The sequence below is a fragment of the Gavialis gangeticus genome, unplaced genomic scaffold (genome assembly GCF_001723915.1).
Source record: "Gavialis gangeticus isolate Ggan-Ray unplaced genomic scaffold, GavGan_comp1, whole genome shotgun sequence".
In the NCBI taxonomy this organism is placed as follows: domain Eukaryota; kingdom Metazoa; phylum Chordata; order Crocodylia; family Gavialidae; genus Gavialis; species Gavialis gangeticus.
In genome coordinates, this window is record NW_017729012.1 from 907,018 (window position 1) to 920,494 (window position 13,477).

Sequence of the window (13,477 nt, forward strand, 5' to 3'; positions counted from 1 at the left end):
GATCAGAGTATATGGGAGACTGTATCCAGGTCCTATGGAAGACAATGTCTGGTGGGGCATTTTGTGTCTTTATGCCGTCCTACGTAGATTTGCGGTGTGAAACAAAATATGACAAGGTCGAATGGTCACAAACTCCTCCATGACTGTTTCAGGCTGGACATAAGGAAGAACTTCTTTACTGTCTGAGCCCCCGAGGCCTGGAATAGACTGCTGCCGGAGGTGGTTCAAGCACCTGCTTTGAACGTCTTCAAGAGACATTTGGATGCTTATCTTGCTGGGATCCTATGATCCCTGCGGACTTCCTGCCCCTGGGGCAGGGGGCTGGACTCGATGATCTTCCGAGGTCCCTTCCAGCCCAAATGTCTATGAATCTATGAATGATGTGATGTCAAGAGATGGTATTTGAAATGGTCCCATGCAAAGATGTGAGGTCATGTCAGAATCCGCACATCTGTTCCTACCCTTGCTACGAGAAAGGACAACAGGCGATGAGTAATTCGTATTCAGATACAAGTGGTAAAGGGGAAAAGATTATATGTTGCCTTCAGGAAGCCCTTCTGATTTTAATTCCCAGGTTTTTTTTCTCCCTTTGCAGTCGTGTGTGCTTAATTACCTGACACTCAGACATTCTTGCCAAAATAACTATCCAGCAAACATCAGAGGAGAGTTTGGACACTGCACAGCTGGAAGCGTGGTATTAGCCACCGATCATACTTTTACACACGTTACAAAACTGCAGTAGGAGGGTCTGAGGAGGGACTAAAGAGTAACTGAAAGGCCCCCAAACACCCACGCTTTTCATTTAGCATGACAAGAAACCTACTGAATGAAACAGGTGTTGTGCCACCCCCGGAGTGAGTCAGGCAATGTGGAAGGCAGCATACAGTGCAGCTCACAGTAAGAGACGAGCTCACCCCTCACCAGAACCAGATCAACCATGGGTTTGCCCACCATGCAAGGGCAGTGCCACAGCATTTTCTCAGGAGAGCATTAGGATTTGCATCTTCATGACTTGACACCTCGCAAGGGCAGGGTTTGATCTGATGTTTTTGCTGCCCATTAGAGAGAGTGCATAAAAAGGGAGGGGGACCTGAACATCTATGTTTCATCTACATTCATTCCATATGAAGGAATCGCTCTGCCCTGACGCTCTTGTGCTCCTTTGGTCTTGGCAAGGTTTTCAGTAGTGACCACTGTTCTGCTTCTGCTTGTGCAATGCAATGCACCGCGTAAAGTAGCAGCTTAGTTTTGGCCAGTTCCAAACAGCGATGCATCTGTGGGGTGACTAGTACCTCCCTGACTTATGCACAGATAAGCTGGGCACACTGCTGTCTTTTGAGGCTATAATCACTTCCAAATGTCTAAGCAAAGGCTGGATGCCAATATAACGCTTTGACGGTTGATTTGAGGTTGCATGCGGCTTGGCTGTTTAGCTCGAACTGGACCAGATTTTTTTTTTTTTGGTCTTTCCAAGTAAAACTCAGTGTTGCCCAACTTGGGAACTAGATCAGATTTCAGAAATGATCTTGGCACTTGTGCCACAGCTTGGGACGATCCTCAAGCATATGTCTAGCAACTCGTGTGCTGACAGATGAATACCTCCCTGTACCTTGAGGGATGGGTATCTTTAGCAGACACTTGGCAATGCCACAGAAAAGTTTTTTCTTATTACCGTGAGAACCGATGATGAGATCATTGGAAATGTCTGAACAGTCTGCTGTGCTGTTCCTGGCAGAGCATCCTGCCTGTATACACCAGAGCGTGCCCTAAATAAGTGTGATTGTCTGTCTGTTTCTGTACCATTGTCCTAAATTGAGTTGGGGATTCTTTGAGGGCCAGAATTTGGTACTGTTTGACACTTTTGGCACAAAAATTTGGCCCTGAATGCCTGTCATAATTCCAGTCTGCATGATTTGGCTTTGCAGTTCCTTCTAGCAGCAGGGGGCTAGTTCTTTCATTCCTCCTACAAAGAGCGCATGCAGTTAAGATTGCAGCTGAGGCAAATATGCAGCAGCTAAGCCAAGGTACATCCCATTCTGTCCAGCTTCTGGCTAAACACATGGACTGTCACCTTTTGAGAAGACAGTGAACTGAAGTGGCTTGCTGCTCCTGTAACTGGAGGATGCTATCTTGTGGAAAGAGCTGCAAAGACAAACTCCATTAGACAGCCTTAGCGGCACATAGTTTTTGAGCTTAACCATCCTCTGCCATGCCGGTTCTCAAGTGTTTTGGGCAGATGGCCTTCCCATCTCCAGCCACAAGCAGAGAAAAGTCTGTTCCCAAAATGTGGCATCCTAGTTCCCCTCCCTTATTTGTTTGGGACTAGATGGAAAAATGTATCTGAGACTCTGGGAGGAAGAATGCCAAATCATGCCTTCTGCTTTCTGTTATAAGATGGGGTTTTAATATGTGGAAGATTCAGTGCCACTGGATAGGATGCTAATATGGGACTTAGCAGGCCTAAGGTCACCTTGGCCACGTGATTTCATTTCTCTGTGCTCTGGTTCTCAGCGGTACAATAAGAAAAACAGTGCTGCCTTAGCTCGGGGTCTTGTGAGGTTAAGTCCCTTAGAGATAGATGGTGATGTATTGCGGCAATAGAGAGTACCATTAAATTAAGTTTTCTCCATGTGGGTTTGCATCACCGGTACTTCTAAACAACACTGAAGTAGGATGTTGTACAAACAAGTCTATTTTAAGGAACAGCATCAGTTCCGTATGATCGGTGAAAGGCACCAATAGCGGACTCTAACGGAAGAAATTTTTTGAGATGATTATATCATGCAGCAGGTTGGAAAACATTAAGGGACTGATCCTACTTGTACTGAGTTCACTGGGAGCAGGCATAATATTCCCAAACATCTGTTATAAGTACTCTAATCAATTTTTTACTCCTGCAGTTAATGAATGTTGTTGACTGTTGTAACATGCATGTGCTGCTAGAATACACCAAGTCTATTAGTGTAATTGGACCATAATGGATTGATCTGCTAACCCTGGAGAGGTTCAGGGATCCAAATGTGGTTTGGTTAGATGGGAAATAACTGCACCAACTGGTTCATGGACCCCAAAAGGCCTGTATGATCACCCTTTTGAATACAAGAGATGTCTCTATCTTGAAGCTGGAGACTGGATTGAAAGAGAGCTTCATTAGCTGAGCAAGCAGGTGATTTCTTACCCCCCCCCACTCCCACCAACCCCCCAAAATCCATTTACATTTGTAAATGGGTTGCAGACTGAACGGCTCAGTAGCTGTGTCTCTCTAGCAAGCTTCATACACGTTTGGGTCTTGGGTTGTAATATGCGCAATCTCATTTTTATGCATTAGCTTCCATAAATTGACTTCTGATTTTGCAGTGCTTTTTTCTCACCTGCCCGCTCTTGCTTTCATTTGTATTTCAGTCCTCCCAACTAAATGGCCCCATCAACCCATTTCGCCTTGAAATATTCAAAAGACACAATGCCTTGTTTTTTGCAGCTGTGATGTTCAATAATGTATTTAGCCGGCTTTAAAACTTTATTGACTTCCTGGTTTCCATTTGTTTCAAAGGCTGGTCTTAGCCTTAGCATGACTGCCTCATTCTCAAGCTGTGATCCCTCTGTAAAGCTACCTTGCCGTGCAGATAGCTCTTTTTATGAAGAAATAGAAAATAATGTAATCGGAAGAATCTTGCCTCTCTTTTGACTGTGTGGGCAGTTTGGGCTCTTATTTTCGGAAGACTGTACAAGGACCATATATTTAACCCTACCTCCAGCTTGGATATCTCAAGAGACGTGAGCAGTTGGTAAGGAAGCGATACTGAATTATTTCTTTCTCTCTCTCATTTCAGTATGTCAAGTCCGCCCAGCTTGCAGCCAAGTGTACAGTTTTTTTCATTCTGCCGACCCCTCTGCCTGCAGACTAGAGTCACTGCTGGAGAAAAACTTCCGCCTCGTGTCTCCATTTAACGTCCCGCGGTACCAGAGATACCCTCTGGGGGATGGAAGATCGCACCATTTAGGTACCATAAGCATTTTACATATCCTGTGGCTTGGTTTTCATTACCCCCTCTCCCTGGTGTTCTGCATTTTCTCGTTCAGCAACTCTGCTCAAGAGCATTTTAAAGACAGATGCTGCCAACACGCTGAGGAGGAGTCAGAGGACGTAGAGCAGGAAAAGACATGGCGTTACTCAACAGCTAGAAACCAAGAGGGATGCTTTGACTGGCACTGTTGGCTTCTTAAATGCTTTTCTGCTTTCTGCCACTGACCAGCCCCTCTCTGTGGATTGTTACTGGAGCTGAGGCACCTCTTCTCCAGCTTCTCATCTCTAATGGGGTTGGGTGGTATATGGATCTCTTTCCCTTAAAAAACCAGCTCAAGATGATCTCTCTTGAATTCAGTGGGATTTGACTCAGCCTCCAAATGACTTCAGGTTGCTTGTTTAATAGAAGGGATGAGAAAGTGTAAGCAATGATTTCAGGTATCCAGGTTGTAGCTGTATTGGTCTAGAGGAACAGGCTATCAGGACTCGTAGTAGAGATGCTGTCTTTTATTAGACCAACAAGATTTTTGCAAAAAAAAATTCTTTTCTCCAGTGCCTGATGAAGGGCGTTTGTGCCCAAAAGCTTGCAATTAAAGAAATTTTTTTTTTTGCAAAAATCTTGTTGGTCTAATAAAAGATAGCATCTCTACTATGAGTCCTGATTGCCTTCAGTAATGACTTTATGTTTCTGCCCAGCACATTTTAATTCAGCAGAAAAAGGTTGACTGGATTCCATTTTTACCCCGACTTGATTCCTATGCAACCCTCGGTGACTTCGTAGCAGGCAGATTCAAGCAGAGAATCAAAATTAGCCCCAGTACCCTGTAGATAGTTTATCGGAGCAGGAAAGAACATGTAAGGCCTCATTGATGTGGTTCTTGGTAAACCATGTTTATAAGACACTTTGCCTGGATACTGCAATATATTTTCTGAAAGGAATTGTCGAGGCACAACAGCAACCTAGTTAAGTCCATGATGCCCAGATGCGTCTAGGTTTTACAGAGGACATTTTCCGAGGTCAGTCGTAGGCAGGTCACCCCTCTTGCCTCTAGAAAGATTGGCACAGATAAAAATGCAGGATTTTGCAAGTTTGCCACGAGCTATCTTTGGTGGATTGGATATGCCCCCTGTTCTGAACCCAAAACAAAGTAAAAGCAGGCAGTTGGTGTAATTGTGTTCCTTTCTCAAGAATTCAATGCCAAAGGGGTTGGAAGGGATCATAGAGTTCATGAGCATCCTGATAACGTGGTGCAAAAACTGAATCAATCCCTTCTACAGTTCTCTGTCTCCCCTTCCCTCCCCCTCTTCTCTCAGCTTCAAGCATGAATTTGAGCCCCACTAGGATATTTCTCAAGCCTCTGGGGCCTCCTGGCTAGAGGTTGGAAGTTCATGTAGTAAAATGGCAGTGTTTTGCATCTGTTGAATTCAGGAGAATACAAACAAAAGGGAACTTATTTTTTTTTTTCATTCGGTGACACGGCTATAGATCCAACTGCAGCCTCCTTGCTTAAAAATATGCAGTGTCTCAAGGTTCAAATAAGCTGTAAGATTTGAAGCCCATGAGCCTTCAGTGAATCTGAAGTTATGTCATCTTGCAACCCAAACATGTGCGTGCAGAACACTTCAGATTAACTGAATGATCGGGCTAGACTTTACTTATCAATCCAAAAGAACAGGGCTAATACAGGACATGGACATCTATCCATTGCTGGTTATTTGGCACGCAAAATACTTGAATAGTAAGGGAACAGGAATGGCTACGTGGTAGATCAAATTTAGTGTCAGTCAGGCTTTAATAGATATAATGTCTCTTTACATCAGTTAAATCCCGGCTCTCCTGCCAATGAAGTCAGGTAGGTATTATTAGCTAAATACATTCAACCTTGACTAAATCTATGGAGAACCTCAGTATTAGATCCCTAGACGTTTTATGCATTTGAAATGGCAGTTTTCTTTCTACCAACAAAAGGGCAAACCGCAGTAAAGGCCTGTATAACTCTTGATTCAGTGAGAAGGAAATCAAATAGCTTTACCTCTTTGCAAAAGGCTAATAATTGAAGTCCCTCTGGTAGGTTCTAGTTACGGTTTTTAATTCATTCCCATAAATACACAGTGGGGGACCATTTGGAAATAAGTTACTAGAAGTCAGTTGTAGAGCTGGCCAGAGTTTTGACCAAAAGGAAGATCTACAAATACTTTCCCTTTAGCAAATGTAGGTTGATTTTCCCAGGGGAAGATCCTCCGTGGATATAAATCGTAGATACAGATGAGGGCTCCACTCCTCAGTGATGAATAGCTTGCTATTATTTCAAAGCATTTAGTCACTTGGTATCTTGACAGTCCCTAAGTTGGGGAATGTGGATGCTCTGGAGTGATGTGAAGTCATGAGCATCTCCATGCTTCTCTGGAGTGTGTGTGTAAACTGCAGTCATTTGAGGTGTGGGGCCTGAGTCGATGCCTGCTGAAATCAGTGAAAAGTGACCCAGCTGCTTCAGTGGAGTGGCCTCAAGTGTTAAGGGCTGTCACCACATTTTCAAAGCAGGAAGAGAAGCAGTACCTCTGGGTGGGTGCAGAGGACTTCACATTTTGTGGCTTGTCCTTGCGTTGGGTCATCGCAGGAGGACGCTTGGAATCCAGAGCCCTGATGCAGGCTTCACGCTCTGCCAAGTCGATGGTGGATTCCCCTTGTAAACCGGGGTTGAACAGCACTACGAGTCACGATCGGGCAATGTGTGTGCTGGCAGCTGAGGTGAAAACAGCACTGGCAGTGGTGACATGTGAAGGATGAGTAAAAGTACCAGCCATGGCAATCGGCTCTGAAAAGTTGAGCTCCTATCCCAGCCCTAGCTGCCTCTGGTGCACCAGGGAGCCCAGTCAGCTGCAGGAGCAGACCTTGCTGCTACAGGTGCAAATTAAAGCTAGATAGCACCTGGCTATAACATTTATATGTTTTCCAGTAATAGCTTTATAGCTGGTTGGACCGATTTATGGCGTGATTGTTAATTTGGATGTGTAGCTGGTCTAAATTAATTGCACAATGAACCTGGTCATTGCACAACATATAGAGGGGGCCTTAGGGTCACTGATGACTCTTTTCCCACTGTGCGCAGTTGGTTTTAGTTCATTGCTTAGTACAGGACACTGAAGGGAGTTTGAGTTACTGTCTACTCCCATCCCGTTCCCTTTTCAAAGGCATCTCTTTATTCATTATTTATCTCTTTCTCTATCAGCACCCATTTGCTCTTCATTGGAAGCTGGCATAGATTTATCCAGCGTACACAGAAGTTTAATGCCAAAGTTTTATTAAGCTGGCTAATATAAAGGACCAGATCTTTAGTTCCAGCACCATCTGTCTGCCTATTCCAGCTCCAACATGTTTTCATGATGTACACAAATACTAGCATGTCACCATTTCACTAAATGCTTGTTCATGCAAAACATGTTCTTAGACATCTAGATGAGAGGATGTCATTGCCTGTTACAGAAAGTACAAGTCAAGCCTTCATTAAAGTTCTGTTCCAGCAAATATTTCAGGAGGTCTGGTCTCAAATGTGAGTCTGTTACATTGATTCAGCTTTGCCAGCTTCCGTCGTGGTCCCATTTGCTCTCAAGTTTGAGCAGATTCAGTTAGGGTGGATAATTGAGGGCAGAGTGAACCCCTCTCCCAAAATATCCTCATAAAGACAGTGATTTGTGAACCAGAAATCCTGAACTCTCATTATCGTGAAAGTTTGCCAGCCCAGGTATTGTGGGAGGTTACAGAAAATGCCTCCAGCATATGCTTTTAACCCCTGAGTAGGTGGCATTTCAAGGGAGATTGAAATTCTCCTGTTTAAAAATGAAACTCAATTAACAGCTTTGGGATCGGTTTTGGAAGGAGGTGTTCTGTATTCATAAAGGGTCATTCTATTGTTTTACATGGTATTTTCCTGTAAGGGACAGACTAGCTTGTATGCATACAGTGCAAGTCTGAAACGCATAAAAGGCTTCCTGGTATGCTCCTGTGATGATGATAAGATGTGATGAAACCTCGTTATGTGGATATCAGGTTGGTTATGTTCTGATCCAAACCGTCTTATCCTACTTGAAAGGACTTGTCTCCAGAACTTCTCTGTCCATTATTTCAGAAGCAGTGTCAGGTAGTTACAACGGGCATTTTTAAGTGTGTAAATGGCACTCTTAAAAGGTGCCTTTATGTACAAGAGGTGGTGAGTCTCAAAGCCAAATTCAAATGGCTGCTATCGGAGAGAAACTTCACGATGATGCGATTCACAGGAACCGTGTAGGCAATACAAGCTGGCGAACATGCTGAACACGGTCCTTGCCAGTTGTCTTTCATTTCTAACAAATGACTGTCAAAAGTTTATGATCTCGCTGCTGTGTTTGAAGGGCTTAGTGTGTAGCTTTCAGTTCTGTTTGTCAGATTTGCTTTTCCCAGTTGGTGTTGGATAGCAGCAAAGGGAAAGGCATGGAGAAGGGTTTTGGTTTCTTCGTGTTCCCTTCGGTTGATGTCAGGTTTTCATCCCTAAGTCCACTCAGAGGGTCATACAGTCCATTTTGTGATGTTGGTTTATAGCATCAAGAATGTGGATGTCGAATCTCTGCCCGGATCGATCCCCTCTTAACGCCCCTTCATGATTCCTGTAGGAAGTCGTTGTCTCATGAGCAGCACGCAAAGAACATACTCGGTTTCTGTAAAGTAAGGGGGTCTCTTTGCATTAAATGGCAAGGAAGGCCGTTGAATTTGCCAGTCATGGAGGCTTAGTTTGCCTTTACAGAACTATTCATCTTCCTGTTGATTATTTGACTGCAACCACATCTTCTGTCAATACAGTTCCTCCTACGTACGTGATTACCTTGTTAGGCTGCTGATTTATTGAGTGCAGTTTCAGTGAGACAAGATGCTGAGAGAGCTCTCTGCGTGTGTAGGAGAATGGTGGGGAAGCGGTAGTCCTGGTATAAGGGGCTAATGTAACGTCTACAAATGGAGCTGCTCTGTCACCTGCCTCCCAATTACAGGGTGTGTGTCTATAACCTAACAAGCCCTTCCAGCCCCTCTAAAACGACCTCTTGCCTATATGGACAAAGGACCAGGTTCTCTTCCACCGATAAGGCAGCTAAGTGGACTTAGGTACAAGCCGCTGGAAGTGCAAGCCTGTTGAAGCCTTTGAAAATCCATTAACGCATCAACTTTTATAATGCATCATTAGCTAATCCTTAAGATTGACTCTGAAAAAAGCAGTGAGGAGGAGGAAGAGAGGACAAACCCAACTTCTGCCTCACCTGTTTTTCAGAGACTCTAATAAAATCTGGTCCTATTTTTTTTCTCCTCTTTTGTTGCTATGAGGGAGACCCAAGCAAACATGAGAGAGTGAAGGAGACTACAGACAAAGTGCTTCATCGTGTACAAAATACTAGGAAAGGGAATGTTTCTTTCACCTTTCAGCCACAGGAAGATGCTGGAAAAGATTATTAGTGCTACTTATAGCAAGTGGTTATAGTAGCAAATGTTCAGATAGACCAGGAGTGGGCAAAGTGCAGCCTGCGTGCCGGATGCAGCATGCCAGGCCATTCTACCCAGCCCGGGAGCCCCCTAAAAATGGTAGAAAATGAATATTTATGTGCTCCTGGCGGCCTGTCATGCGGCCCTTTGATGGCTTGCCAAAACTCAGTAAGTGGCCCTCTGCCCGAGATAGACAGACGTGATTTGTTAAAACTGTTAGTAACATTTAACTTTAAATATGAGCCATGCTGCAAAGTTTTGATCACAATTTTGGTTTGGATTGATCTCTATCAAATGTCATCTTGTAGTGTGAATTCCACAGAAGAAAATGGTATATTGCCTGAATAGCGGTGGTCCTCACGGACTACCTTTCCTTCTGTTGAAGGCGGTGAGAAAATACTACTGCTGACTTGAATGGAAAGAGCTAGGGCAACAATGTACAGGCACCCTCAAAAGCCAGTGTTTTCCAGCAATTACTCTTCTACCGCATATCAGGAAAGTGTGTGTTGTTTTTCTTTTCCAGATCAAGAGAAATAACCACTGTAATTTGACCTTTTATTACAGACAGGCACCATCAGCTGCTGCCAACTTGGCATTTTATAATCAGTGCTGCTTTTGTAGCTGTTGTATTTGAGATTCAGCTTGGTGACAAGCATCAGATTTATCACGAAACATGTCTTGTGACAAACATTAGAAGTGTGTTCCTTCTCTCCCCCCGCCTTGCTTTGCTGCTTATTCTGCAATCGGCTTAGAGGTGAAGGGATGCCTGCCCTGTGACGGGTGCTAGCATTTTGATTTTAAAGAAGAAAAAAATACTGTTATCGGGGCATTAAGTTACCTGACTTCTCTCTGTTGTAATACATGCAGCTTTTGCGCAATGGGCTCTCTAGAAAACCCTGCTGACTGTTTAGCCTTCGTAGAACATGCCCGGATTCTCATCTCACCATTTTCTTTTACTGCTCAATTAAAACGACCCCCAAGCTGTTCCCCAGCATAGTGCTTTCACTTATAAGAAGCTTGCAGTTCAAAGAAGAGGTATGACTTAAGCTGTCTGGCTCTAGCAGATAAGCTTATGCTAGCAAAGATCCCCTCTCTCTTGCTCCAGTCTCTCATTACATATGGTCTTCTCCTGAATTTCAGGAACTGATCAGATCTCTCCTGAAAACTCCAGACATGTCTAGCTTTTGTTTTCCCCAAAACGTGGACACCTTACTTCCCTTGTCCATTCTTGGTGAGCTGCTTCTAGACCTCCAGGAGCCAGCGTCTGGCATACCAGTCTTCTTTCTATTTGTCACCCACCTTTTCTCCTACATTAGCATATCAATGGCTCGGCACACTCTGCCCTGACATCATTAGCATTTTGACTACCTGTCTCTCTTCTTTAACCCAGGGATTGAAATATTGTCATGCTTTTAGCTGATGTGATAAAACATTACAGAACATTTCATAAATCCTCCAGTGATGTGTCAGAGGAGAAGCTTGATCCAATAGTGGGTTTTGAAAAGTGGATGCTATATAGATAGTTAAATATCTCCTCTTTGCTTCCCTGCAACCTTTGCTTCACAATTTGAGGAGGCAAGCCCTACAAATTTGTCTCTCCTTGTATTTTAGTATAAAGTTCCTCTAAGAAATAGGAGAAAACTGAAAAATATGCCTTTGGTGTTGGCGTTCAGATGCCTTCAGTGGGAAAACAGCTACGCAGTTCACAAGAGCTGAGGTAGCAATATTACAAAATAAACTGGTTTCAGATGCTTGAAAGTTTGGTGATCAGCCAGCCAATGAATACTCGACTACGAAGTTTGAGACTTTGAAATATTTCTTACCTAAAAATGGGATGATAAGTGAAGTTCAGTTTTTTGAGAAACTGTCCTCTGAGTTTAAAAAAATATATACAGATCTGGCCAAATTTTTGTTTCGGTGAGTTGAAATATATCATTTTGATTTCAACCATTTAAAAAATGGTTTAAGACTTTTGTATCGAAATTTTAGTTCACGCTGAAGCTATTTCAACTCAACAGGCAGAATTCTTCATTCAAAGGATGAGACGTTTAGACAGTGTTGTTTTGGTTTCTTAAATTGAAATCAGGAGGTTCATTTAAAAAACACATGGTTTTGCTTTGGGCGACTTGGCAATTTCCACCAACTTCTAATTCGAGGAATCTTTTCCTGGAGGCAAAACTGCCTGCCACCGTTTTTTTTTTTTTTTACACTGGCTTCTGGAGCATGCGGTACTGCCAGGTGTTGGGGGCTCGATGCTGGATGAGATGGACTGTTGAGCTGAGACAGCCTGGCAGGTAGTTCCTGTGTTGCTTACTTTTTATACTGTAGGGTTCAACGCTGGGTGCTGTGAGTGATGCCAGGCCAAATGGTTTATGCCTTTATTTTCAGAAGCACTAAGTCATGGTATTTTTTAAGTGTTCAATGTGTTGAAGAGCCAGTGTCACAGAACAAGCGAGTCGGAGCCCCCCTGTATTCATTGCGTATATTATGGAATTACCTAGTTAATTGCACAATTAATTTAGATTGGCTACCCATGCAAATTAACCATCGCACCTTAAAAAGGTCCAACCAGCTATAAAGTTAGAGCTGGAAAATGTGTAATACCTTAATATTTGCTTTCTATCCAGGTTAATTCGAGTGTGTAGCATAGCAGTGCCCCCACGGCTGGGAGTCTCATCAGCTGATGGGGCTCCCAGCCACCGGGGTGCACCATTTGCTCCCACGGCTGGGAGGACCCCCAGCTGCAGCAGCATCCCATATGCTGCCCCAGCTGTAAGTCCCGCAGCTGATGATGCTGTGAGCTGCGGCAGCCCTCCATGGGCTGCCGCGGCTGGGAGTCCTGCCAGTGGGGTGCTGCCATGGCTGGGAGTCTCATCAGCTGCAGGACTCGCAGCCATAGGAGCTTGCTATTGGTATGCTGGTGTACGGGGAGCCCAGGATCACAAACCTGGGCTCCCCCTCCACTGACCATAAGGTATGACAGGATCTGATGCAGGAGCCCACGATCATGCTGCCTGCCATGCACATGTGGCATGGTAGGAGGTGTGATTGTATGGATCACGCATCAGATCCTTTCATGCCTTTACCTGACTGTCTAGAGGGGCCCAGAGGCACACGGTAAGTGTTGTAACACAGGCCTTTCACTTATTCTGTGCCTCTGCTTCCACTTCAGTAAGGTGGTTATATTTACCTGTCAGGGGAACAAGGTTTGATGAACTAATTTGAGTTTCCCGTGAGGTCCTCCTGTTGTGTTGGAGGCATTCCATTAGAAGACGCCTTTATATATGATTCAACAGGATGACTTAACCGGACAGTAATAACCACAGAATTATCTTTCATCTTTTCCCATGCCGTAGTCTTCCCATAACCACACACAGATAGGGCTGCCTTTTATGCTTTAGCAAAATTTCTTTGTAAGAAGGATTCATGGCAATTTCATTAAAGCAAACTCAAAACACTATGTTTCCATGGAAACCACAATTGAACATATTCTCTTCAAAGCTCATCTCCTATCATTTTGTGCTAGAATTTAATTGCTTTCCCTGGGTCAATTGCATCAGAGATTCTTGTGCCATCTATGGTTGAGATGCTCAAGCTTAAATCAAAATAACCCCAAGTCTCTGAAACGGCTTCTGGCAGGCTGTGATTCCTTCACATTTAACTCTGTCCATCTTAATCAGTTCTGATAACAAGCAGAAAGTTTAGGTTTCAGATATATTTTCTGTGAGCAGATTTGTTGTGTCTTGGAAAACTGGGTGAAGTGGTGGCTTAACTAAAGTCAGTGGCAGAACTTCCATTGATTTCTATAGGTCTGGAAAGCCAAGAGTCATTTTTTTGGAGCAGTCCTGCTACTGCTTCTCTCTGTTTAAGTCTGCAAAAATATGTCTGTTAGCACCAATGTGTACAAATCAAGGAGGTGGATGTCTACTACCTTCTTTTTTTTTTTTTTT

General features: G+C 43.8%; 1 protein-coding gene across 2 annotated transcripts in view; it reads left to right on the forward strand.

Moving 5' to 3' along the window:
- The window catches only part of PITPNM3 (PITPNM family member 3), a 299,986-nt gene that overhangs the window by 252,204 nt on the left and 34,305 nt on the right, over positions 1 to 13,477 (forward strand). For both annotated transcript variants that reach the window (XM_019511015.1, XM_019511016.1), the window contains one exon: positions 3,831 to 4,001. In XM_019511015.1, coding sequence (XP_019366560.1) covers positions 3,831 to 4,001 — 171 coding nt within the window. The remainder of the gene's footprint in view (positions 1 to 3,830; positions 4,002 to 13,477) is intronic.